General features: G+C 40.8%; 1 protein-coding gene across 9 annotated transcripts in view; it reads left to right on the top strand.

Annotated features, from left to right (window-relative positions):
• The window catches only part of LPP (LIM domain containing preferred translocation partner in lipoma), a 679983-nt gene that overhangs the window by 216685 nt on the left and 435813 nt on the right, over positions 1 to 27485 (top strand). For all 9 annotated transcript variants that reach the window (XM_049629520.1, XM_049629513.1, XM_049629514.1 and 6 more), the window contains one exon: positions 12492 to 12696. In XM_049629520.1, coding sequence (XP_049485477.1) covers positions 12507 to 12696 — 190 coding nt within the window. In that variant the 5' untranslated portion in view covers positions 12492 to 12506. The remainder of the gene's footprint in view (positions 1 to 12491; positions 12697 to 27485) is intronic.

Genomic DNA, 27485 nt, shown 5'->3' with positions numbered 1-27485 from the left:
GTTATCACAGTATTATAAGTAAATGACTATATATAGTCATTTGGGGCTCCTGGGTGTCTCCTGCGTGGCTTACTTGGTTACTTGGTTACTTGGTTAACCTCTGACTTCGGCTCAGGTGGTGATCTCGTGGTTCGTGAGTTTGAGCCCCGCGTCGGGCTCTGTGCTGACAGCTCAGAGCCTGGAGCCTGCTTCAGATTCTGCTCTCCCTCTCTCTCTGACCCTCCCCCATATCACCCTCTGTCTCTGTCTCTCTCAAAAGTAAATAAAAACCTCAAAATATAATAAAGTTGGACACCTTTGACAGTGGGCATTGAAAAGGGACATTGTTAATAATTAGATCAAAACAACAAGCATGCATTGGATATCTGGTCACCCTAATTATAATGAACTGTGGAGATTGTTTGAGATGTGAACTGACATGAAAACAGATCTTAATTCTTTATATTCACCAAACTTTAAGCTTACCTTCTTTTTATGTAGTACTCAATTGCTGAGCACTGATAATGGAATAGATTCGGTAGTAAGTAATAGGAAAATAAAAGAAGATGCCATCTTTGTTCTTTATTTACTTGCAGAGGCTGTTATAATATTAGAGCAGCAGGTTTTCAGCCTGGATCATAACATGGCCCACATAGGAAGTCTAGGAAAGTAATGCATTTTGGATTCCGCCCCCCCCCCCCATCACATTGAAATGTATTCTGCCAAAAATTTAAATAAGGTTCAAGGAACTGTTCTATCAATGTGTTTATTTTATTCTTGGGATTTTCTTTTTTTAAAGTATTTGTTTATTTTTAATAAATAAAGACAGAGAGACAGAGTGTGAGTGGGGGGAGGGGCAGAGAGAGAGGGAGACACAGAATCCGAAGCAGGCTCTGGGGTCTGAGCTGTCAGCAGAGAGCCCAACGTGGGGCTCGAACTCGTGAACCATGAGATCACGACCTGAGGGGAAGTCAGAGGCTTAACCCACCAAACCACCCAGGTGCCCCATCAAATTATTTTAAATATCTGGAGGGCTGCCATGTATCCGAGGGCTTGTGGTTCCAGAGGGCAGGGGTAGGACTGACAGATGCTTTTTAAGAGAGCAAGGGCTTCAGCTCCATATAACTTTTTATGTGTAGTTACAACTTTTCTGCCATGGAAGGGACTGTCTTGTGAGGTAATGGATTCCTGGTCATTAGATACGTATAAGCAAACTCACAGATGGTGATTACATTTCAACTTTAGCTCCTCTTAGAAGAAATATCTTCATTAACAGTTTCATGCTTCTGGGATATTAAAATTCTGTATTGGTGAATGTTGTTGCCTACTACCTTACAAATCTAAAGTGTGCTGTGTGTGTGCGTGCGTATGTGAGTGATTTCCCCAGAATAATAGCCAACCTAGTGCCTTCTTCACACGTTGCATTGTCTTTTATGCACAGTGGCCTGTAATTGATCAAAATGCAGGAGGCACAGCATCAGTACTCTCATGGAGGGAGATTTAAAAGGGAATAACATTCACCGATGTCATTCTGAAACTGATCCGAAACAGCCTGGCTCGTTTTTACTCAGCTGCCATTGGTCAATGCCTCCACAGATTTTGTCTCTGTTTCAAAATCTTGAAATAAAACTGGAACAACTTCCAGCGTGACTTAAGAAAAAGGTCACCAGTTGAAAATGGTTTCAATTGTTTTGCTATTAAATGTGAAATTGCAAAACTAGCCTCTCTTACTTAATTTGAATTTATAACACATTCTAATGAAAAGCCGGTTTGTTTTTCATACCATTTTAAGTATTGAGAAATTTCTCCGGGCTCTTGGACTGGTGTTAAAGAAAAATTATTATTTCAGAGCATATGATGATGCATGAAGTTGAAGTTGAGTCTCTTTGTTTCCTAAAACTGTATGTCGTGGTGCTTGAAGGTTGAAAATCTGTATCTCTTCTCTAGCCCCCTTTATTTGTCCGATGTCCAGGAGTTTTTATTTAATTTTGCAATATCCTTATATTTTAACCCTGGAGTAAAGCAGATTTGGGGTTTGACAAATTTACGATGAAAATTAAGTAATAGGGAAACAAAGATTGCATCGGAAACTTTATAACACTATTGCCCAAACTCAATAACAGTCATTCAAATGACAGTGTCTAAACTCTGAGCAAAGGCTGTAAGCTAGTTTATAATCAGTAGTTGTGACATTAGGGTACAAAGAGCATAGTTGACAGGTGACAGGTTTTTGAGCAATTTAATGTTTGGAAGTCTCAAGTATAACGGTTAACACTGTGTCTTGTTGCTGTGATCACTCTTAGTGGGTTTATGGCCTGAATAAACATTGCCTCATAGAGTCACATGCAGTATTGTCTCATAAAAATATGGCCTGAGATTTGTCAATGGTGGCTTCCTGTTCAGTGAAGACAAAATTAAATATTTCAACTTCGCCAACTTACAGCTAAAGCAGAATTTTTTTCTGTTGCTCTATTTGTTTTTATTGGGACATCAAAGTGATTTTTTTAAACGTATTTATTTATTTATTTAGAGAGAAAGCGAGCGGGGGAGGGGCGGAGAGAGAGGGAGAGAGAGAATCCCATGCGGGCCCTGAGTTCTCAGTGCAGACCCTAACACAGGGCTGGATCTTAGGAACTATGAGTTCATGACCTGAGCTGAAATCAAGAGTTGGAAGCTTAACTGACTGAGCCACCCAGACGCCCCTAAGAGTGAATTAAAACAATTTTTTTAATGTATTTATTTATTTTTGAGGCAGAGAGAGAGCCTGAGCAGGGCTGGGGCAGAGAGGGAGGGAGACACAGAATCCAAAGCAGGCTCCAGGCTGTGAGCTGTCAGCACAGAGCCTGACGTGGGGCTCGAACTCATGGAGTGTGAGATCATGACCTGAGCTGAAGTCGGAAGCTTAACCGACTGAGGCACCCAGGCGCCCCAAGAGTGAATTTTTAATAAAGGAAAGTCCAAACAAAATATTAAAAAATCGAAATCAGTTAAAACATCCCTCAAACTGCTAATAAAATTCTATGACCTGTCTAATGGGCATGACAGACTGGTAAACACTAAAACATAGTGTTTACATGTTTTCAAACAAGTTGGAGCAGGCTGTCGGGAACACAGACAAGTGAACAGCAATTAACTTGAGTACCTACTCCTGTCGTGGTGGGTTTGGAATGAGAAGGTTTCAGGTGCTACCAGAGAGATCTCTAGGCCTCATTAGCGATTGTATTTGTGGCTTTTCCACACTCTTGTGTTTCATCCTTGTGGTGGGGCAAGATGTAAAGTAGGATTTTAAAACCTGTATGAACCAGGCACTCAGAATCTCATTCTTGTAAATTCAGATTTCCACATTTAGTAGATTTTCTGAGTGCAGAGGCTGTAGGTATTTTTTGCCCCTTTCTCTTAGCCTTGGACAGAAAACTACCTGTTGTTAGAATCAGAGTCTTAGAACAAACCTTCTCCGTTGGGGCGCCTGGGTGGCTCTGTCACTTAAGTGTCCGACTTCGGCTCAGGTCATGATCTCGCGGTTTGTGAGTTCGGGCCCCGCATCAGGCTCTGTGCTGACAGCTCACAGCCTGGAGCCTGCTTTAGATCCTGTGTCTCTTCCTCTCTCCACCCCTCCTATACTCCTGCTCTGTTTCTCTGTCTCTCAATAATAAATAAACGTTAAAAAAATTAAAAAAAAAAAAAAGAAGAAACCTCCTTAGGAACATAAAATGTTGTCATGAGAGGGGATTTTGGAGATCGTCTTCTTAATGCTAACTATTGTAGAGCTGGAGAACTCATGGTCCAGGGAGGGTAAAAATTTTCTTGGTCACTTAGCCCAGCGGAACCATTGCTATGGAATGTGACCTAGAGCACAAGGTTGGGGGTCACATGACCTCTGTGCTGATGTTCCACAGCATGGATACTGACTCTTGGAGGAGAGATTCTTTACTCTTGTGTCCATTTCTGTGCCTTTGCCCCCCTTTTCCAGTTCTCATCCAATAATCAATAGACTTACAGGCTTGTTTATTGAAACTTTGCTACTTCAAACGCTTTTGGGGAGCAAAACACCTGGGTTTGAATCCATCCCTGATGGTGATTACCTGCTGTGTTACCTTGGAAGAGTTACTTCAGCTTCTCTAAATCTTGGGCTTTGGATTTTCAAATTAGAAGAACAAATGAGTCCCTACAATTTGTCACTCTATGACTTCTTGGCCAGTGTCCCGGCTGTTGCCACCCAAGTCTGTTTTCGACTGATGAGAGTTAGTAATTGCTTTGGTCCCATTCTGCTTTTTACCTTCTCCTGAGTGTCCTGCTCTTCCAGTACTATTGTTTCCCTGTCAGAGTTGATGGTTCCCTTTTCGTGCGACATTCTAAATCTGAAATGAAAGCTCAGTGTGGACATTGATCTCTGTTCTACTTCGCCTCTTTATCAGAAACCAGTGCTTACTTGTCTGGACTGATGCTTCTCCCCCTGCTGCTTCTCCATTTACCTGGGATCTGCAATGCAGTGGTACGTTTCCTGTCACCAGTGGTGTTGCCACTAATGAGGATTGTGCCTTTAGCATTAATTTGTATTCATACTAACCCTGTGCAAGGCAGGTTGGTATTTTCTGTGTGGATTCCTATCCTGTCTTCTTTCACTTTATACTCCCTGGTCAGTGGGACTCAGGAGTTAACACAGGGGTGTAAGAAACCTGAGTTCACTCAATTTGCAGACTTGTAGGGGGACATGAGCAGTGGAAGCAATGGCAGCAGGCATCTTTTGTTTAATAGATAGGGAGAGACACTGCGGTTCAAGGAGGTCAAGGGACTAAAGTCACCATCGAGTTGATTAGTGGCTGAGCTAGAAATTACATCCGAGTCCTCTGTATTTAAGTCCAGAGCTTTTTCCAGTATTTCCAATTGTGTCTCCGATAGCCTATATAAAGGTTTGGCATTTCTGCAGAGTTATTCTGTAGTCACCCCTTCCAAGTAATGCCAGCTGTCCATGCAGAGAATGGGGCGCTTAGCCAGTGCTGGGCCAGAGTTGCCTGTAGAGAGAAGTTGAGTGAATACATTGACATTTTCAGCCCATGGCAGATCCCGCTTTGCCCTTCTGGCTCTCCTCTGACCTGACGCTTCAGAGGAAGAGTGATCACATTTGCTGTTCAGCTAACAATTTGTGTAATTTTCAGCCTGCCGTATTCTTTAGCGTTGTCTTCCCACGCTTCCGTCACATGCCACGGTAGATCTGCTTCGTAATTACACTGGTAGGGACTTACCTACACAACTTGGGAAAGGTTTGCCTAAAGTACTTATTTACTTGTGCATAATAAATCTTGATTGATACCTCGGTAGTCTCTGAGATCAGTCTAAGATTCCCTCCCGCCATGGGGAGGATTGAAGAGTCAGGGAAACGGGTGATCAAAGAAGAAGAAGAAGAAGAAGAAGAAGAAGAAGAAGAAGAAGAAGAAAAATAGAGGGCTGTGCTTTCTTACTGATGAGCTCAGAGGAGAATTACAGATGATCTGGAATTTCCATGATTTTGCTTGTTGGGGGCCTGTTCTACAGTCAGGATCTCCTACAGTCAGGATCTTCCATGGAATCAGAAGAGTCTGTGAATAGGGTTGTCGTTAGTCTTCATCGAATCCAGTCACCTCGTTTTCAGAGGCGGACACTGCCATCTCACAGAGGGAAGGCTGCTGTGTGAGTTCATGGCAGAGCTCAGCCTGAAAACTGGGTCTAATTCAGAGGATCAGGTATCCTCCAGCTGAACACCAAGATGGAGACAGGATGATTAGCTGTAGCCCAGAGAGAGAAGCACAGTGTATCATTTTCGTAGATTGTTAAGAAAGCAGTTTGAGGGGCGCCTGGGTGGCTTGGTCGGTTGAGCATCCGACTTCGGCTCAGGTCATGATCTCACGGTCTGTGAGTTCGAGCCCCGCATCGGGCTCTCTGCTGACAGCTCGGAGCCTGGAGCCTGGAGCCTGGAGCCTGTTTCGGATTCTGTGTCTCCCTCTCCCTCTGCCCCTCCCCTGTTCATGCTCTGTCTCTCTCTGTCTCAAAAATAAATAAACGTTAAAAAAAAAAAAAAAAGAAAGCAGTTTGAAATTGTAGGAAAGTATTGACCTTTAGATAAAGGGGAAAGATGGCCAAACCCCTCCAAAGTTAAAGGCAAGGTATTATTTAAATCTCTAATGCTCGTTTAAATAAAGAAAATGTGAAGGGACATGAATCCTGAACTTAGGCTGCCATCAGCTACTTCTGATATTTCAGTCACTTAGCATCCCAGTCTCTCAAGTTTTCTACCACTAACATAATGTGTTAGTACTTGTCTCTTCCCTCAGTATCATTCGTTTATTAGCAAACACTGACCACGAGCCAGGCTTTCGGTTAATTGCCAAAGGAGATTTAGGGACTAATGCAACATGATTTAAAGATTAATGCAAACGCTCTAAGTCAATTATTTTCGGCCCTTCGATCAGAATATATATGTAAAGATCCCCGGATGAGTCTAGGGTATAGACAGTTTTGAAAACTATTACATTAAGCTTCTAGAGCTTAGTTGTTAGATGGTACTCTGCAATGATTCGTTGGTTGTTTTTAAATTTTAGTGACCCATGTAAATGTTCATAGAACTGTACGGTATTGATTTCAGGAAAGAGGAAAACTTGAGCAAACACTAGTTAGTTCTATTTTTGTGGCTGACGATGACATGTCGTTCACATGGTGTCTTTAGAGAGGCTCAGTAGCTCTTTTTTTTTTTTTTTTTTTAAGTATTAAATCTCACTTTACCTATAGTCCTAAGTTTTCTCATGTGCAGAGGAAGGATTTTAGGCATCATATGGTCTTTTGTGGCTATTTGTGTTCTGTGGTGCTTTGAGTAGTTTGGTCAGACTACTGGCTTCATCAGTGTGTGAGCCTGTGGCTCATGATGGTTATTGTTTGATGGAATAGAATAGAGAAGACATTATGGCAAGTAGTGTCCAGGAGCTAGGAATGGAGATAAGAGCACAATTGACTGTTTCTAAGTGTAACTTCCTCTGGTTTGTGGGGTTTTTTTTCTTTCCTTCAAAGAAGAAGGTGATACCATGATGAAGACCATGGATTTGGGGTTGAAGACCTAGGTCCAAGCTTCAGTTTTGCTGTTGGTTAGCGTATGTATCTTTTTGAGCACGTTTTCTAACTTTTACAGTCTTGATCTGCTGAATACGGAGAATGATAATCTTACGTCATATAATAGTCAAGAGAATTATGTGATTGTTAGAAAATTGCTTAGCATATAGTAATTCTGCAATAAACACTGGCTGTTTATTGTCAGTCCATGGCTTTTTTGTACCCAATGAATAGCTAGGAGGAGAGGACCAAGGGTAATGGAGAGAGTAATTAAGTGAAACTTCTTAGGTTCTTCTTAATTGCTTTGCATGTGACGCTAGTTCAGAAAGACCAGGGAGCCCAGCTCTCTGCCTCCCTGCAGCAGTAGGCATTTTGCTTAGATGAGGGCCATTTCTCTTGTTTGCCTCTCCTGTGATGGTGTTTGTGTATTTTCACAGCCTCTCTGGAGATCTTCCCTTTCACTTCTTGCTTTCGCAATGATTGTAAGCTTACAGTGAAACTGACCTAGAACCAGAGGAAGTAAGAGCAGAGTGAGTTTTGGTCCAGCAAAACCAGCTCTCACCACTGCTTATCTTTGTGTTTATGTTGGTCTTTCTTGGAGAAGCTGAGAAACCCCAACTGACATGTTCTACTTCATCTGTTCACTAAAGTTGTGAGATTTCCTCAAACCTATTTATCAAAATACAGGGCTGTAATTCAGGTTTCGGAGAAGGAAAGCCCTATAGAATATTAGAGCTGACTGGGACTTTACAGACATTCGTTTTGCAAATGAGTATCCTCTCTTGTTAAAGGTCACACTGGCGAAGCTGAGACTGGAACTGGGGACACGGGGACTCCATGTCTGTGTTGTTGTGTTTGTCACCTTCCATGGATCCATCTGGAGCATAGAACTTTACTCTTACTTAGAGTGGGTACTCTTGTTAGATTACTGTTCAAAGATAAAAGTTCTAGCTTCTCATTTCTCTGTATAAAACTTTTAAAAGGCAAGCTCAGTTTATATCTTCCAAACCTTTTCCCCAAATATTCTCCTTGAGTCCCTCATTTTAGTACAACCCTCCTGTTTCCCTGTCCCATGGGAAGACCTTGCTTCTTCCTTGAGCTTATAGTATTTCCAGGCATTATCTTTGTTGGTCCATTTATCTTTCAGAGCCACCCAGCTTTCAAAGTCCCTGTCAAGGCCCACCCTTGCCTATGCTAGCTCTTGTCACACACCCCGGTTCTTTTTGTACACTGTGTATTGCTGTCTCTTTTCACATATGTAAATGTCTCTTTTGCAGGTAGGCTTTAAGCTTGTTGAGTACAGGACGAGAATATGATTCATCTGGAGCTCGAGTGCCAGGCAAATACAGTTATTCATTCATTAAATTAACAGACGTTTTTACTGAGTGTCTATCATGCATTAGGTCCTGGGACTCAAGGAAGATAATTACTTCTGCTCTCAAGGATTCAAGAGTTTAGTGTGGGATACAGGCCGGCAGAGAGGCAGAGATGTGTGAAGAGCACAGTATTCTAAGTGCTGTGGAAGTTAACTTGAACTGGTTGAGAGAAAACGTGAATCATGTCCTTAAGGACTAGTAGGAAGTGATGCTCGGGATCTAAATGATGCATAATAGAGGAGACAGCATTTTTAATTGAGAGGTAGCTGCATCAAAAGGGAGGGAGATAAAACTAGCGGAAATGGATGATTTTCCAGCAGAACATGAAAATAACCTCCAAAGAAGCATAAAACTGCTGCAGCTATCATAGAAGTTACTGGAAATATGATTCAGATCTATTATTAAAGAATCACATCCAAATGACTTTACACTAAGTTCTGATAAACTTTTAAAGATCAGATAATTCTAATCTCCTCAGTAGGAAACAAATCCACACGGTAGAAAAGGATGTAGAACCCTCATGTTAAAACCGAATAACGAGAAGTAAAACAAGTAGAGAAAATAATACTACAGGATAATCTTACTTACGATTATCGGTAAAAAAAATTTCTATACAAAATAGCGTATTTAATTCATCAATATATCAAATTGTACAACTGTGAGTAGGCTTTTTTCCCTAGGAATGCAGACATGGTTCAATATCTGGAAATCGATCAAAATGATTAATTCCATTGCTAAATTAAGGAAGAGAAAAGAGTTGACTCTATCACTGGAGGCTAAGAAGGAAGATACAGAGATTCTAAAGAGGGATGAGTAAACAAACAGATCAACATTCATTCATTCACACACTTATCTGTAACATGGCTTGCTTAAAGACTTTCGAGCCAGCATTGCGGTCATATAGTGAGACTACTCAGAAGCTTCCCGCTCGCTGGGTCAGTCCCTGTGGATTGTTGTAAGTATGATACAAGTACTAGAAGACCCCCAAATTAAGCTACTCTTTTGTTGGGAAGGTGGAGTTCGGAAAATGTTCACAGCATCAGACACATTTGTGTTGGGTCAAGATGAAAAAAAAAAAAGAAAAGAAAAATAGGGCTTGGTAGAAAGTGAAGGTTGGTATAAAGTGACGGGAGGAAAATGGCAGTGTAGATGGTGGGCACAGCATTTGAAATTCATTACAAATGCTCTGAATGGTGTCACTGGACCCCTGTTGACATATGGAAGAATGGTATGAGGAGATGCCATAGAGGTCATCCGCGAACAGATAGATGGCCAGGCCCTGGCACTCTCAGGGGGTGGGGCTGGAGCTGTGTCTGTGAGGAGGGCAATACCAGGGTACCGTGAGGTACTGGGGATGACTGTTAAGATGGTGGAGTCAATTACTTGCATCTTGATGCTGAAGTTCGCATTTCTTATACTTTCCCAGAAGTTGCCTGTTCTTTTCTATCTACGGCATATCTGAAAAAGCCAGGATTCTACAGTCAATTGGCAATGTGGGATTGATCTGGAAATGTGCCTCTTTGCTGTAGAAATCACTGCATCCTATAGTAACCCATTTTTTAAAGTTCCTATTTTGGAATGACTTTAGGCTTATAGAAAAGTTGCGAGGATAATGTTAACGTACAGCTAAAATGCATACTACAAATGTGCATAGGGCACGAGAGTTTTTCAAGCTTTATTTTATCCTACTTGGTCCTGACCTGTGCTCACTTTAGTCATGTTGAAAGCAGAACAGACACTTTCATCCCCTTTCAGTAGGAGACTGAGACTCAATTAAAAAAAGTACATACACAAAACCGAGATTAGTATTCTTCAATCCTGAGAGAAATCTTCTCATATGATTGTTAATTTGCTGCCAGGCTTCAGAACAATGAATAACCCAGACTCATGGTTTCCATATTGGTTTTGTGCTTGGCCTTAATGGTGGTTTTAGAAATATGTAAAATATGGTCATTGCCCTTTTCTTTTTGAATATTTTATTTATTTTTATTTGAGAGAGAGAGAGGGAGAGAGAGCAAAGTGGGGATGCTGGGGTAGAGGGAGTGAGAGAGAGACTCTTAAGCAGATTCTCCATGCTCAGCGTGGAGTCAGATGCCAGGCTCGATCCCACGACCCTGGGATCATGACCTGAGCTGAAATCAAGAGGGTGACACTCAATCTACTGAGCCACCCAGGCACCCTGGTCGTGGCCCTTTCAAGGGACTCACAGTTTAATAAGTGTCTGTACATAGCCTGTGCACAAGGTACAAGGGAGGGAGAGGAAAAGAAGCTCCCTACAACCAGACTGAAAAGTCAGGGTCACCACTGCCTTCAGCAACAGAAGCCTCCTGATTCCTAGTTTAGAGGCTTCCTCAATGATTCCCGTCATCCCCTTCTAAAAACGGAGAAAACCACTGCAAGCATTTTCTTTCTCTCACTTTGCATAGCACTTTATAGTATATAAGACACTCTAATGTTGTTATCTCATTGGTTGTCCTAAAACTCTGAGAGTTAGTGGGGGCAGGGCTTGATCTTAACTCTGAGACAGTTGAGGTACCTGCGGCCCTGATGCAGGGTCAGGGTAGGCGGGGCGGGGGGGGGGCGATGTTCGAGGTCATGCCATTCCTTCTGATACTACCTGGCCAACACTGCGCCCTTCCTATCACTGTCACCCCATCTCCGGTGCCATGCCATGGACGGAGGCCTTTATTTTTCTCTGTGTTTCCAGTGTTCTTTGTTTTTACAGACATCTGGAGGTAATCATGGAGCCCTCTCAATTAATTCAGTTCAATTAATAAATTACTGGGTGGATGTGGGGCTGCGAGTCAGCGCAGGGTGGCTTCCGGGCCTCCCTGTGCTGGAGAGCTGTTGCAATCAGGCTTGGAGAGCCCTCCTCTTCAGCAAGATGTCCGGGAAGCTCAGCCCCAGCCTGCAGGCTCCCTGGAGGGGTGACTGGCTTACCCTGACAGGCAAGACATCCTTTTTCTTTCCTCACATAGTGTATTGTAATCCCATCAGAACAGTACATTGGCTGGGCTGTCCCTCCCCTCCCCGCCACCAGCTAAGTTGTTCATAAATCTTCCCTATGATACTGGCTCAGCACAGCTCCTGATGCTTGGTCACGTGGGGCTGACCTGTTCATTACAGGTGTTGAATATCCCTAGTGTCTCGCTACTAAGCGCCGGTACGGTCCCAGGCATTGTGGCCAACAAAGTCCCCCTCCCCCCGATTTGCAAGTGCCCCCTTGGTGGGGAGCAGGACGGTTCCTCTAAGAGGGATCACTTGAAAGTATCCGGACATGCCCTGGTTATGCCCCTGTTTCAAGAATAAACTTTGGGTGCCTCCTTAATGCTGACCTAATACATTCAGGCTCCCCGGGCTAGGGTGCAAAGCTGTCTGGGCATTGGTTGCATCCCATGTTTTAGTTGTTTGCTCGCTGCTTTTCCTTATTCCCCCTCCGGTCACACCAAGCATAAGTGCTGTGTACCTTTCTGCCTGTGCCACTTTGCTGACACTGTTCGGACTGGCCTCTGCCAGTTCAGGGCCCAGTCTGAGGGGCACCTCATCAGTGAGGTCTTCATTTTGCTCCCAACAAGAATAATCTTACCTTTTTCTGCATCCCAGAAACACTTTTCTTTCTTTTTTATCTCACTTAGGTAATATCACTTCATTTAGGTAACTTATCACCATGTCATTGGTTGGTAATCATTTTCATAGGTTATTGATAAAGTTTGAGCCTTTTTGCAACCTTGTTTGGTATCAGATTCTCCTTTGGGTTAGGGAACATTTCTTATCATATCCATTTCCTGAAGAGTGTTAGTGCTAAAGAGTTAACTGTTAGAAGAAGTATTCAAGATTGGTGAGGGAGTTTCTATTTTCTCCTCCCATGGTCAGTTTTTCCTGTTCCTTCCCTTCCTCCTCTTCCCGGTCCCCCCGTTTACCTTTTCTCTTTCTTCCTTCTCAGAGAGCTTTTTCAAGATTTCAAGTATGGATTAAGATGAAATTATGATGAAGCGAGAGGTGGGTTGCTTCCATTTTTGTGCTTCTGGAAACCAACCAACTGTGTTTATTTCTTTTTAGTTTCAGATTCCGACAATGTCTCATCCGTCTTGGCTGCCACCCAAAAGTACTGGTGAGCCTCTTGGCCATGTGCCTGCACGGATGGAGACCACCCATTCCTTTGGGACTCCCAGCATTTCAGTGTCCACACAACAACCACCCAAGAAGTTTGCACCAGTAGTTGCTCCAAAGCCCAAGTACAACCCATACAAACCTGGAGGTGAAGGTAAGTGGGGGGGATTTTAGAGTTGGGTGCCCAAAGTGGGAGAGTTCAGTACAATAAGAGTGACTCATCTGTCCAGTGTTGTGTCGGAGAAAGGTTAGCTCAAGAATTCGCTGTGCTTATTGTAGTTAATAGACTGTCAAAGGTTAAAAAGCATCTAGAAACTATCAAAGCGAACCTTTCTTTTAGGGACATAGAGAGTGAGACCTCTTAGGGGTTATCTGGCTGTGGTTATACAGTGAGTTTGGTCTAGAGCCAAAACTAGAACTTGGTTTCTTCATTCGTAGCCCAGTGCCCTTCTACCATGTTATCCTTTCACCTCATCTCATGTAGAGATGTGTCTGCTACCCAGCTGCCCCTCCCTCTTGACATGGGACAAGTGGCTCCATATGGTGCCAGGCAGTGGTCTGATTGGAAACCCATATGAAGGTACCTCACTGGAATTGTTTAACCTTCGTTGGCTATCTTTCCTCCCCTAGACTACTTAGGATGAAGTTGTCCAGAGAGCTCTGTGAGATCTGCGTTTGTAGAAGGTCATAGGCAAATGTGAATGAAACCTAGTTCTAGAGGTTGTAATGGCAGTCCATTCAGTTTTGATCAGGTAGAGTTTGATGATCCACACGAGCTCAGCATCTCAGGTTCATAGGTCCATGCAGAGTCACACACTGAACCTCTCAGACAGTGCAGGGTGCTGTACTCTTTGCTGGAAGAGTTTCCATATTTTTACCAGTCAATGTCAGCAGCTCATCCAAACCCATGAAACAATGACTTATAACTGACAAGCAGAAGAACGTTCCATTTCTGGGAGCTGAGAGAGAGGAGACCTGAAAGGAGATTCAGTACCCCTTTCTCTGTTTTCTCCCTCATCCCACCACCACTTAGAAAAATGACCTTACATAACTTCTCCATGATGTTTCTTACTGCTTCTTGGGTGATGGGAGTGTGTTTCTTTCAGCAAGTTTCAGTAAGACTGTGTCACGCCCTGTCGTATGGTGCAGTCTTTCTCTTTGCTTCCTAGTCCTCTACCTGTCCCCAGCAAACACTTCATTAGTCTGTTGGTATTGTAAATAGAGTTTAATGACTTCTGGAGTCAGAAGCCTAGTCCAGATATCCAGCTTGTGTGAGATGGCTGGACGCTCAGGCAGGTGGTAGGAAGGTCAGGCATCAGCATGCACTCCTGGGCTGTGGCCATGGATTTTTTGTTCTGGGAGGAGCAACAATAAGACCATCAGAATGCTACCCTGGAAAAACAGTATGTGACGCTCTTGGTGTTCTACTAATCTCTGTGGCAGTGCCTGAGTTTTACAGGCTTCGAAGGAGGCTCCATGTCTGCTCCCAGACTTAGTGGAACTGGTTGTCTTTGTTCTTTTTAGTGGTTTCAGGACTCAGGGCTGGAATTTGGAAGAGAATCCCTCCTCATCAGGACAGGAGGGGCCATATGTTGGCTTCCTTATTTGCTTTCTCTGCATTTCCCCTGTTTGCTTACTGGGGGACTATTGTTTTGTCCCCTCATTTTGGGGGAGAACTGAAATAGACTTCTCTCTCACATGGAAGGACTAAGATAGACTCCCTCCTGGAGTAGGAGGCAAACTTGTGAGGAAGCCTTGGTAAGTATGATAACTGACACACACCTGAGGGGCAGGGGAGGAGGGCAGGTCCCATATTAAGTAGGCCAATACATGGCATATGTGAGAGGGAGGAGGGAAGCAAGTAGTGGTCTCCCTTCAGATCCCTCCACGCCCGATGCTATGTGTGGCAGTGGGTTGGCCCCTTGGGCCCCTTGGGTGACTCTGTGCACTTGAGATGCCCCACTCCCTTTGCTGTAGTCTGCGAGGTTCGTTCTCTGTCTGTCTAGTGCTCTGGGGACGCTGGCATCCTCTCCAGAACACGGCAGCTCAGGACCATGTGCTCTTTCTCAACATACCACCCCCACCTCTTTTTTCCCCGGTCAAAATCCTACTTGTATCACCTTCTCCAAAATGACCAGACATGGCCTAGATCAGAGGAAACCACTCCCATCCCTGGGAGTGGGATGTTTCCGTGTACCTCTGGTTCTGTGAGCCTCACCTTTCTGCTTTTTTTTTTCTTTCTGTTATTCCTCCTGCTTTTGCTCTGCCCCTATTCAGCATGTAGGCTGTACGAGATGCTGCGCTTCTCCGTGATCGTTTTATGGCTTTCTCGTGTTACCCTGTGAGGAAAGAGTTTTTCTCACATGGAAAACCGGAAATGGGAATATGGAGAGGCGAGGTAGTTTTGTGGCTGTTCAGTGTCGGAAGCGCGGCCTTTGTCCTTCCCCAGGTGCTAAACTTGCTTTGCCCTTCTCTTCTTGGCATAGGTGGCTCTCGGGCCCCATGTGATGGTGATACTTCCTTGTAAGAATGTAAGCTTTGTTTCCCCATTTAAGCAACAAGACATGGTTTCTCCCTCGTCCTTATGTTCCTCTTGGCTCCTATTATGCTACTGTGTTTTTAGTAGGAATGATTGTGTATGGTCAAATGTATGTCTGTATGTTCTTATGTGTGTATATATTTGGATGGATGGCGGATGGCTGGATGGGTGAGTACTCGGCTCAGTAATTCTTTTCTTGCAGTAAACAGTTTGGAATATGGCATCCTCATTTCAAGCAACTCAGTCTCATTTAATTTCTGAAGTCTTGATTCTTTCTTGCACTGCTGCCAATCTCTCTCTCTCTCTCTCTCTTTTTTTTTTAATATAACCTTTTTTGAATACGTGAAAGAAGAAATTTCCCTTGCATATATACATTTTAAAGATAAATATGGGAAAGGTTCATGGATATTCAGACTTTGTTTTTAAATGAAGCTGCATCTCGTCATCTGCTCTGTATTATGACATGATATTTGTTGGAAGTGTGAGATTTGCTTTACTTTCTATTTAATTGAAATGTTAGTGCATTCTCTGTGACTGCAAACATTTTTATAATTTATGTTATTTTTTGTCTAAATTTTTATACATTTTTAAAGTTTATATCCATTTTCCCTTTTTTTTTTTTTTTTTTTTTTGGTTTTTGTTTTTGTTCATTTAGAATGCTCTGTAACATTAGTGAAACCTCCAGATAGTAGGTAAGACAGTTTTGTTTTGTTTTTTTTTTTAATTTTTTTTAATGTTATTTTTGAGACAGAGAGAGACAAAGCATAAATGGGGGAGGGTCAGAGAGAGGGAGACACAGAATCTGAAACAGGCTCCAGGCTCTGAGCTGTCAGCACAGAGCCCGACGTGGGGCTCGAACTCACGGACCGCGAGATCATGACCTGGGCCGAAGTCGGCCACTTAACCAACTGAGCCACCCAGGCGCCCCAAGACAGTTTTTACCTAGAGGGTGAATTGAAGATGCCGGGGTCTTGTGCCTCAGCTCACCTATTTTCTCCCTTTGGTACATACTCTCCCTCAATTTGTAGCCCATAAAGGCTTTTCATTCATAGCTTAATTCAGAGCCTGACCTCTAAGAAGCTTAACTGCAAAGACAGAAAGTTAGAATTAATAGAAAGCATACGGTCGGCCCTTTACTGGTGTGAATGTGGGAAATGCAGGGCAGGGGGTATAAGTTGTTTGCTCAGAGATGTGTGGCCTGCTCAGGGCTGAGCTCAGGTCCCCTCTGTCTGAGTCTAGACTTATCCAGGACCTCTTAACTATATTCTGGAGAGGACTCTTTCTCACTCCACCATAACCTCTTTATCCATCCCGTAGAATTCTTATCACAATTCTTATCACAAGCCTTCCAACAGACTTACTTGTAAATGAGCCTGTCTCCTTCAGTGTACTTGAAGCTTTTGGAGACAGGGACTGCGTGACTCATGCCTTTGCTCCCAATGGCACCAGCGGCACCCCTGCCTCATAGTAGGGGCTCTGTAATGTTTGGGGTGGTGGTTAGGCCACAGCAATATAAACCTGCTTCTTCAGGCAGATCCTGCTTCTTCAGATCCCGGCTTCATAGCTACCCATCAGGCATGCCAGTTCTAGAGCCCGACCCACCTGTTTGAATCACTTTTACCCTCCTATACCCATTCCTTGAGCCTTTTAGTCCAGGAGTTGTTGAGCCACTGCCACCTGGAAGTTTTCCGTTCCATTTCCCCACCTTAGTTTTATGTCTGCAATCTCTGGGGTTTGCTTTCTCATTTTTAAACTCGGGCTGAGAATGGCCAAGTACCCACATGTTTTCCACATCAGCTTATATTTATGTGATCCCGTATGTCATGATTTTCTTAAAAAAAAATATTATTTATTTAAGTCATCCCGGCACCCGCTGTAGGGTTCAGGTCCATGACCCCAAGATCAAAAGTCGTGTGCTCCATCGACTGAGCCAGCCAGGTGCCCCAACTCTCATAATTCGTTTATAATGAATTCTGCTAATGACCTTCCTCTAAAGAGCTTTGGCACACTTAAAAGTGGGGTATTGTTTTTCCCAGTTAGTAGCTCTTTAGGCCTTCAGATCCTCATATTTTGCTCATTGTTCTCAAACTTTCCACTGATCTTTTTTTTAACAACTTGTGTTCCTTCTGTCCTCTTCGAATGACGACCCTGCGTTTCCAAATGCCTTTTCATGTTTAGTACAGTAGCCTTCATATTTTTTTTTATTAAGTTTTGCCTTCTTACAAAGTTTATCCTGTTAAATGTCCACATCATTTTTTGTGGAATGTTGCTATGCATGTATGATTTTGTCTCATCATCTTCTATTTTAGACTGATGAGAACAAGATAATGCATTTTTTTTTTTCTGGTCTTGAAAGTAGTAGCCAGTGATTATCTTTATACTGTAATCTGGATCTTCTGTCTGCTCCAAATTTGCAAAATAAATAAACAAAACCAAGAACACAAAGCCTTAGACTATGATGGCAGAACAGGGTATTGATCTTTCTTTTTCTGTTTTTGGTAGATACCAAAGTAATTGAGCTTTCCCACTTTACTAATATGTTATTTTCTTGAGATGGTTCTGAAATTTTCCTGTAATTGCAACTCTGGGAATTGGAAAACAAACACACACACACACACACACACACACACACACACACACACAAAATCTCTTTTTCTCTTTTAATACTTTGGCTGAATGAAATGTGATAATTACAATAGCTTATCATAGAGAATAATTGGTAATGTTTCCAAGTTTGTAAATTTGGGGTTGTGTTGTGGTCTGAAATTTACGTTCTCCAATCTCTATAAAGTTCCTTTAAAGAGCATTTTTTATGTAAGAATTTTGAAAAATTAAATCCCTAGGGTGCAAATTCAAGGTAACACTTTCAGTAGAATCCCTTTGCATTTGTACAGTCCTTTATAGTTTACCCTACACTTCCGTATTCTTTGTCATTTAATTCTTCAAAGGTGATTCTTGCTGTAGTTCTCTGAGTTAGGTAGAGCAGATGTTCTTGCCATTTTGCTGAGTGCTAAACTACCAGAAGTGAAATAACTTATTTAATAATCATGTAGCTAGTAAAATAATAGAGCTAACCTTTACTCTTCATATCTAGGGCTCTTTCTGATGTTAAGGGGTTCTATTTATTGGAGATTGGGTTAGGCAGCTTCATCCACTTTAACTCCATGATTTTTTTATTACATGATTCTTCTTGGAGTTAATTTCAAAGTGGTTGTTCTTTTCACAAGCTATTTCCACCTGTATTACCTGATTTACTTCTGTATAATATAGATAAGACCTCTGCTTTCAAGCTTTGCCTACCTTGCTTCACCTAGACTTGAAAGGTCTGATCAGAGTGGTTGAAATGAATTCTAGTCAATGAGCGTCCTAAACCTGAAAACTTGTTGCTAGATCTCTCCATGCTTTGTTCTCCCGTGAGGTTATTAATCCATTTCATGAAGGGGGAATAGTTTTTAGGTGATTTGCTAATCTGGAGTAGATGGGAGTAGCTGGAATAAATTGCCATCACAACTGAATTCCCCATGATGGAGATGGCAGCCAGTCTTCCTTCATTTCTGCTTTCTTGACAAAGCCATTCTTCATGCATTAATCACAACATCTTTGAGCAGCAGGAGTAGAAAAGAGTTTGAAGTTCTTGTAATCTAGTCCTTCCATTTGCCAGATGTGAAAACTCAGTCTAAGAGGGAGGGGAACTGGCTTCCCAAGGTTATCCAAGAGTTTTGCGCTGAACTGGAGCCAGAGCCCAGGTTTGCCAAATGTGCTCATTCCACGGTATCTTGATTGTCTCAGATTGGAAAAGGCAAGACAGGCTTGGTTCGTAGGAATTGGGAAGTCATGGGTTATTGATACTTGGTAGAGAACTAGCCATTAGTGATGCGAAGTGATGTAAACTGGTTAGGCTGGACATATTTGTTTTCTCAACAGAAGTGAAAATGTGAGGGAAACAGATGGCCACTGATGACAATATATTTAAAGAAATAACGTAGCATGGGTTTTCTCTACCATTTTTGTGTTTAACCTATAAGCCAATTTGGTGCTGCTTCTCTTCTTACGGTTAGTAAACTTTTTTTGTTTGTTTGTAAAAACTTAGAATAGTAGGTGGCAGAAAGTGTAGGGGAACTGACTGTGAATTCTGAACAGTCATATCTAAGTATTTAGACTCACAGTGTGCTATCTTGTCTCTGGAGTCCTATAGTTTCTGTCCCCTGCCACCAGAGGTGAATCTGGCCTGTGACTTTGCAGGTACAAACGTGAAACATCTTACTTCTGTAGTCCTGACAGTCCTGTTAAGTTGCCAGCAATCATACAAGAACAATTGCAGCTTCTTAGACATTTGTTATAATTACACATGGGCTGTCATGAGGACAGTCACAAAGTCACTGAAACATCAGGAACTCTAATGAGACTCGGGCTTGACTGGCATGCCCCGTTTCTGGTTCCAGGTAAGCGTGTTGAGCCTCGTCTATGACTGTGGAGTGCTGTACATGAGTTTTCATTTTCAGAGCCTCGGCAGGGTGTGTGGGGAGGAAAGGACAGCTGTTCATTCATTAAAGGGTCAGATAATAATTGTATTAATTTGATCTTCACCTCACATCTTCCTGAAGAGAAAAGGATTTGTAATTTCTTTGGGTGACATTAGATTTTACCAAATATTCACAGGCCTTACTAACACTTGAAAGAGCCAAGATTCATGCTGATTTGGGGGGCAGGGCATTTACATTCAAGCCCCAGTTTCACTACTTGACCTTGGTGATGTTTTCTATTCCACATTTCCTTAATATATAAAAATTAGCTGGTGATATTATCTTACAAGATTGTTTTGAGCATCAAATATAACAGAGGATGAAAATGTTTTATAAACCATAAAATATCTTACAACTCTAAGGAATTACCATGGTGTACTTATTCAACAATCATTTACTTAAAACAGATTTTGTGTTAGGCTGTCTTCTGGGGGCTGAAGGAATGGCAGTGAGCAAGACAGAGATTAATCCCTGCCCTCATGGAATACACTTCTTGCTATAATAATAACATTGTTTTTAATCTTAATAACTAACATTGAAAAATTAGTATTTATTTAATAAATGCACTTCAGAATCTTACTACATACTATAATAATTATTCTAAATTATAATTCTAGTAGTATAATATGACTAATACATATGTAGTGGTATAGCTAGAATTATTAGTAATAAAGTTATATTGGTAAAGATTTTTTTTTATAAAATTTTTTAATCTTTATTTATTTTCGAGAGAGCATGAGCGGGGGAGAGGCAGAGAGAGAGGGAGACACAGAATCTGAAGGAGGCTTCAGGATCTGAGCTGTCAGCAGGGAGCCCTACGTGGAGCTCAAACTCATGAACTGTGAGATCATGGCCTGAGCCGAAGTCAGACGCTTAACTGACTGAGCCACCCAGGCGCCCCTATACTGATATAGATGATCAACTTCAAATAGCAATGATAGGAATCACAGTGCCTCAACTGTGAAATTCTAGAGCCTGGATAAATCTTAAAAATTATCTAATGCAACCCTTTCGTTTCTGAGATGAGGATCATTATTTCACTAATACATTTCTAGAAGGTGTAGGGCCTTTGCCCTAGGAGTGCTGTAAATAACAAACAAAATTGTTGACTGCAGGCAGGGGTTATTACTCCAATATTAGAGGCGCAGAGGTTAGGTGGCTTGTTCAATATAACAGAACAGTAAGTGGCGAAGCTGAGCTCTGATCCTCTGGATTCCTTCCACGGTTGCCACAGTTTTGTGTCACTGATGCGTTTTGGGTGACTTGTTTAGGAGCTCTGGTGATAGAATTAATTTATGTGGACAGAGTCGAGTAGATGTTTTAAAACAAAGAGAAGTTCATTCATGTGTTGTTAACAAAATCTCTTATTTTGTAACCTGTCAGCATAATGAACTATGGAAGTAGATTCCTTAATAAGGTGCTAGATTCCTCATGCTTTTTGTCTGGCTTTGGAAGTGGTGAATAATGCGGTGTTGTGTGGTGAGGTGCTCTTGAATCTTATTTATTTTTATTTATTTTGAGAGAGAGAAAGACTGAGCGTGTGTGCATGAGCAGGGGAGGGGCAGAGAGAGAGAGAGAGAGAGAGACAGAGAGAGAGAGAGAGAGAAGAGAGAATCCCAAGCAGGCTCCAATCTATCAGCACAGAGCCCGAGGCAGGATTCAGTCACATGACCATGAGATCATGACCTGAACTGAAATCAAGAGTCATATGCTTAACCAACTGAGCCACTCAGGTGCCCCCTAGTTTATTTTTAAATTATGTAAATACATAGTAATATCGTCACTTCATATTTTAAATCTAAACAAAGCTTAATTTCTTTTTTGAAAATAAAAGTAAATATAGAAATACAATAAAATATTACCATACATCTATTAGAATGGCTGAAATTAAAAAAAAAATCATATGCTGTAGGGATGAGGAGACACTGGATCACTCATATGTTGCTGGTAAGAATGTGTAACATTGTGTAACGACTCTGTAAAACTTTGGCAGCGTCTTTCCCAAACATGTCCTGAGCATATGATTTAGCAGTTGCACTCCTGGGAATTCAATTCAGAGACATGAAAAGTTATGTTCACACAGAAACCTGTACATGAATGTTCATAGCAACTTTTTTCATGATGACTAAATACTATAAAGGCAATGTCCACATGTCCTTCATATAGGTAAATGTTTCAACAAAGTCCAGTATCTCCAAACAATGCATTAATACAGTTCATCAATACAAAGGATTGCACTATTGATAATATGCAATAACCTGGATTGACCTCAATGGCTTTATGCTTAATGAAAAAAGAAAAAGTTAGTCTCAGAAGGTTACATATACGGTATGATTCCATTTATAAGACATTCTTGAGATGACAAAACTCCAGAGATGGAGAACACATTAGTGGTTGCTAGGGAACAGAAATGAAGGATGGAGTGGGGCAGGAGTGGGTGTTCATACCAAGAAAAAGCAACAGGGAGTCTTTCTGTGATGGTGGAGCAGTTCTGGATCTTGGTTGTGGAGGTAGTTGCACGGATCTATGCATGGGATGAACTGGAATAGAATTATATACACGCACAAATGCATGTGGGTCAAAAAATGGCGGGAACTGAGTCAGGGCTAGCTAACAGTAATGCAACAATGTCAGTTTCCTGGTTTTGATGTTGTATTCTACCATTATCAGATGTTACCACTGGAAAAAACTGAGAGTTTAAACAATTTTTACAACTTTCTATGAGTTTATATGTATGGATGGATGTATTTAAAAATGGTTTCTTCTCCTTCTCAAGTGCCATCTTGCATGCATATCGAATTCTCTTACCACACTTTCATGATTACTGTTATAATGTATGGTTTAAACAATGGTCAAAGCTGGCCAGTCATCAGAAAGACTTGGGGAACATTTTTTTTTAAAGAAAAGAAAACACACAAGCCCTGGGGCTCATGTCAGTACCACAGATTTAAAATCTCAAGGCATGGGCCCCAGGAATCTGCATGAAGACAAAACAAAACAAACAAAACAAAACAAAACAAAGCAAAACTCCCCATATAATTCTGATTGAGACTCAATTGAAGTTTGGGAGCCATTCATTTGTTTCAATAACTCCAGGGGCCAGTGTTTTAATGCCTTTTGAATCTTCTGCAGGTCTTGGGAGTACACAAACTCTCCTTAGTTAACGGCAGTGGCTTTTGAAGTCTTAAGTATCTTTTATCATGTGAACAATGTAGAGGTTCAGGGACTCAAATCATTCTTCACCTTGCTATGGTTTTCCTTCTGTGCTTTTATCATCATAACATAGTTTTTTGCATATGTTGTCTCAAGGAATTTTAATTGGGATCCAAAAACAGAAGAAAGGAGATAAAAAAAAAAAAAAGATTCTTCTAGAATACTCAGCGATGCCCAAGCTTGTGCATTATAGAGCACTTGCTATTGTGTTACTTCAGGAAGGGATGCTTGAAATCTCAGCCGATTTTGGGTCACGACAGGCCTATGTAAATCATCTATAAATGGATTCATTATGGATATTATAAAAATAAATCTGACACCTGAGCCTTTGGGCAAATATACCATATAAAGAAACCATACCCCGGAACAATGATTGACCCTAGGAACTGTAAGAAAAAAAAATCATGGTATTATATTTTTATCATCCTTTCTTAAATTTACTGTTGCCAGAGTCTGGAAGGCTGAGCACAGCACTAGGGGGAGAAGAGTATAGGTCTCTGAGATGTGGCACTTCAGGCTTCCTAGCACTTTGACCACCAGTATTCTCTCTTCCCATCCATTCTTTACATTGCTTTGAATGTTGCTGATCTCAAACAGAATAGATGGTCTGCTGCACAGGAAGCAATGAAAGAAGCACTTTATTGTAAAATATTCATTACAACTTGCAGCTTCAAAGATGTGTGTGTGTGTGTGTGTGTGTGTGTGTGTGTGTGGATATGAGTAGATTTCAAATGCCTTTCCCACATAATATCTAGTCCAGTTGGCACAATATCCTGTAACATTATGGTTCCTACATGATTATAGTTCCTAAAGACAAATGAAAAATCTAAGATTCAGAGGACCCACAGTAAGGCTTATAAATGTAGAAGCCGCGTTTGACCAAATTTTGGTACTTCCCCTTAAGTAAAATATTGGTAATATAGAATAACAATTGTGTAATAATCAACAATTATTACTACCACTAAAATGAGTTCTCTGGCAGAACATTGTCATAAGGATGTGAAAAACTTTTTTAGTAGATTTATTATCCTATTTCATCTAAAATCCACTCTGCTTTACTGTTAATCTTTGGCTACACTGTAAAAGATAGGTATCATCACTCTCAATCTGCAGAGAATATAATATAAAGTGAAACAACCAGCACAGGGCAAAGCTGGGATTTGAATCCCTGTCTCCTAACTCCATGTGTAGACTTTTTCTTAGCACTACACTGCATCTGGTTTTAATGCTATTAGTATTTTATCTTAAAAGAAGAAAATCTTATCGCTGTTATTTTCCCCAATCATTACCATTTAGAGCTGTTTGAAAATTGAAGTCATTCAAATAACGTGCAAAAATCCATTAGAATCACGTGTGCATTGGCGTGTACAGGATAATGTACAGAAGTAAAAAAAAAAGCCAAAGTAATGTCAAGAAGACATTATTTCAGAAAGCTCTTCAATAACTATTTGAAATCTCTGTTAGGTTGCGTGAATTATGCCATCTTGCTTAAACTTGTTAGATATCATTGGTAGTTTTATTGGCATTAAAATGAAATTTCAATGACATGTAAATTTGCTGTTTTTGTTAGTGATCTGTTCATATATGTAATCACGATATGGATTTTATCAGGTACTTGCTTTATAAAAATTATTTACCAGGAAAGAAATGGCCAAGGTACATGATATGTCTCTAGAAATATTGCCATTTGAGGTGACCTTGAAGTGTCACATATGCCTATTAAATGTAGTCCCTGGTAGATGGATTTTACTTTTTTTGTACCTCACCCTCTGCATTTATTTCAGTTCCTCTAGTGGGGACAATTCAGATATGCCTCATGACATTTTAATTTAATAGGGCTCTATAAGAGATAGGAAGCAAGTAAAAACACATCCTAATCCTTAAGCGGTTTATATTTTCATTAGAAACTTGACATATGAAAATGACCAGTTAACTAGCAATATAAAGCTTTAAATTCTGTGAAGTGGCTCTATGATTATTTTCTCAGAGGACTCAGAAAAAAGAGTTTACTTGGGAGCAGGACAGACTGGAAGGCTAAAAGAGGGAAGACTCATGGCAGGCGGTGGTTAAGCACGGAGACTCCAGCATCGGATAGATCTTGGTTTAAGTTTTGATTTTACCCCTAATTCTCTGGGAACTTGGGCTAATTAGGTTAAGTAGCTGCTTAAGCTGTCTCAATTTGTTCTTACTTTAAATAAATATATATGTCAAAAAATTATATATATATATATATATATATATCTTAAAAATATATCTCAAAGAGTTGTTTTCAAAATCCAGTGAATACATTGACATAGTAGTATGGCACAAAATAATCGCTAAGTCAGTGGAAGCTGCTGTTGTTACTGTTGCTGTTATTAAAATTAAAATGTAGGTATTAGCTCTGGGAATCATAATCCATAGTTTTTACAACCATAGATTTTTAAATTATTATTGTCCAAATGTAACTCTCGCTGATTGTTTTTGAAAATAGCCTTAGTTTATTCTTTTTTGTTCTATGGTGATGTTTTTAGGATTGAATGTCTTAGTTTGACCTGCTAGAATTGTGATGTGTTGATATATACTATTTTAAAATTGTAGAACATGTTTCTCAGAGACTTTACTTGAACTATGCCATGAAAAAAAAAAATTCATATTTATTGTCTCTTTAAGAAGTAGCATTTTTATTATTGAACTATCATTACAGATAATAATGTAAATGAAAGTTATATAGAACAAACAATATAAACTGGTGATTTTTATTAATTTTTAAAATCTTTTATTTTCCAACTTATCCAATGAGGCAGAGAGATTCTAAAGATGTTATTAATTATATTTTCTGAGAAAAAAATTAATTAGGAATTTTATCTCGCATCCCGCTCATCCCTAGGATTCATATTTGGGATTTAGCCAGTGCCCTGAAATTGTGTTTAAACTTGGTCCATGTGTATGTCTCTTTTCACAGAAAGTGTCCGTATGTCATCAGACCCTCAAGGAGATGCTTAGCTCACTCATTAAGAAAGATAACATCCCTTGTCTAAGAGGTCACCAGTCTCTCAATCCAGTTATATTGCTTTTGTTTAAGTAAAAGCCAGATTTTCATTTTCATCTCACCAGATTTAGAAGGCATTGTTTGAACAGAGAACTGAGTATTTTGTGGTGGCATTGGGAGAGGGTTTCTAATATTTATCAGAAAATATAATGCACATACAAAATAATGTACACTGTATGTGCAATTATATCACAATATATGGTTTTGATATACTTTCGTATATATTTGCACACCTTCTCTGGACAGTGCCCATCCAAGGCGAGGCGTAAGTTCTTTCTTCTGAGAGCGAGGCTGGGTGGGGATAGTGACACCATTTGGTATTTGAGGAGATCAAGTCTCCATGATGAGATTGCTTTGACCTGGTCTTACAGGTAGAGAACAGTCAAGAGGAGATTCAAGAATAACTCGTCTGAACCCAAATCAGGTCCTTTATACTCCAACATGTTTTCTGTTGCTTAGCATAGAACTATTACCCATACAGTTTTACTTATTTCTCTTCTATGTGAATTTAAAATGTCATATTTGTTCTGCTTCCATTATTGCAGTTTTGAACGATGATTCATCAGTGCAGTGGCCTATTTTAGTGAACCACAATAGCTTGGGTAGAAAGAAAAAAAAAAAAGATTCAACATACTCAGGAATGGAAAGCAGCCATCTTTTTATAGCTAAAATTGCAAACATCTGGCAATTACTCTATTCCACCTCCCTTCAAAAAAGAAGAATCATCCCTTCAACTGGAGCCTGCCGCTGTGTTTAATCAAGGCAGCTCTGCGGGCCTCAAGGGGCAATAGGTTTTGATTCAAGGAGGCCATTGCTTAACCTAGTTGGCCTGAGTCTCGTTTGAAAGTACACTATTTAATGCTCTCCATATGGTACTGTATTATATAATGATAATAATGGTAATATGGCAATTAATGGCTGTAGAAAACCCCCTTTTGCTTTTCTGCCCTGGCTAATTTGCGGTGGCTCTTATGGCAGCTTTTATATTTTGAAAGCTAACTGGTCAGGTCAACTTTGCCTCTCTCTTTATTCTCTGATGCTTTTTGTGCTCCTGAACAGAAGGTTCAACGATACCAGTACCACCGACAGTCACCAACTTGATTTCATTATGAAGCGATCTAATACAATGTTGAAGGAACAAATCCATTTCTTTTTAAAGCCTGTCAGTGATCTTAGAGTCACAAAGCAGTCACCATGGTTATGGTCCCTTAGTACCCCACCCTTATTTCTTATTGTGCTAATTGTTTGTGAAACTTAGTTCTTCCCTCACTGACAAAAGTCAGCTCTGTTGGCAGGGGAAGTGAGAATGGCTGGTGGTTTGCAATAAGGGCTGAGAATCAGAACTTCTGCATTTTTCTCTTGGGGCTAATGCCAGCTTTTGCTCTGGCCTTGACCGATGCGTTTACCTTTCTCTTCCTCTAGGTCACTGAAGGGTAGAGGTGGACTTTTCTTTCCCAGGTTCTGACAACCTTATTACCACTGTTCCCTTTTGCTATGGAGAATCTTGGTCAATGATCCTCAGTAACTTTGAAGGCACAGAAAAGCTGTAGTAGGAAAAAAAAAAAAAAAAAAAAGAAAAACAAGGTTCAAAAGATTGGTGATTTTCAAAAACAACCTCAAGTACTAAAAATAGGCTG

Source organism: Panthera uncia, chromosome C2 (assembly GCF_023721935.1).
Source record: "Panthera uncia isolate 11264 chromosome C2, Puncia_PCG_1.0, whole genome shotgun sequence".
Lineage (NCBI taxonomy): Eukaryota > Metazoa > Chordata > Mammalia > Carnivora > Felidae > Panthera > Panthera uncia.
This window is presented reverse-complemented; position numbering and strand designations above follow the sequence as displayed.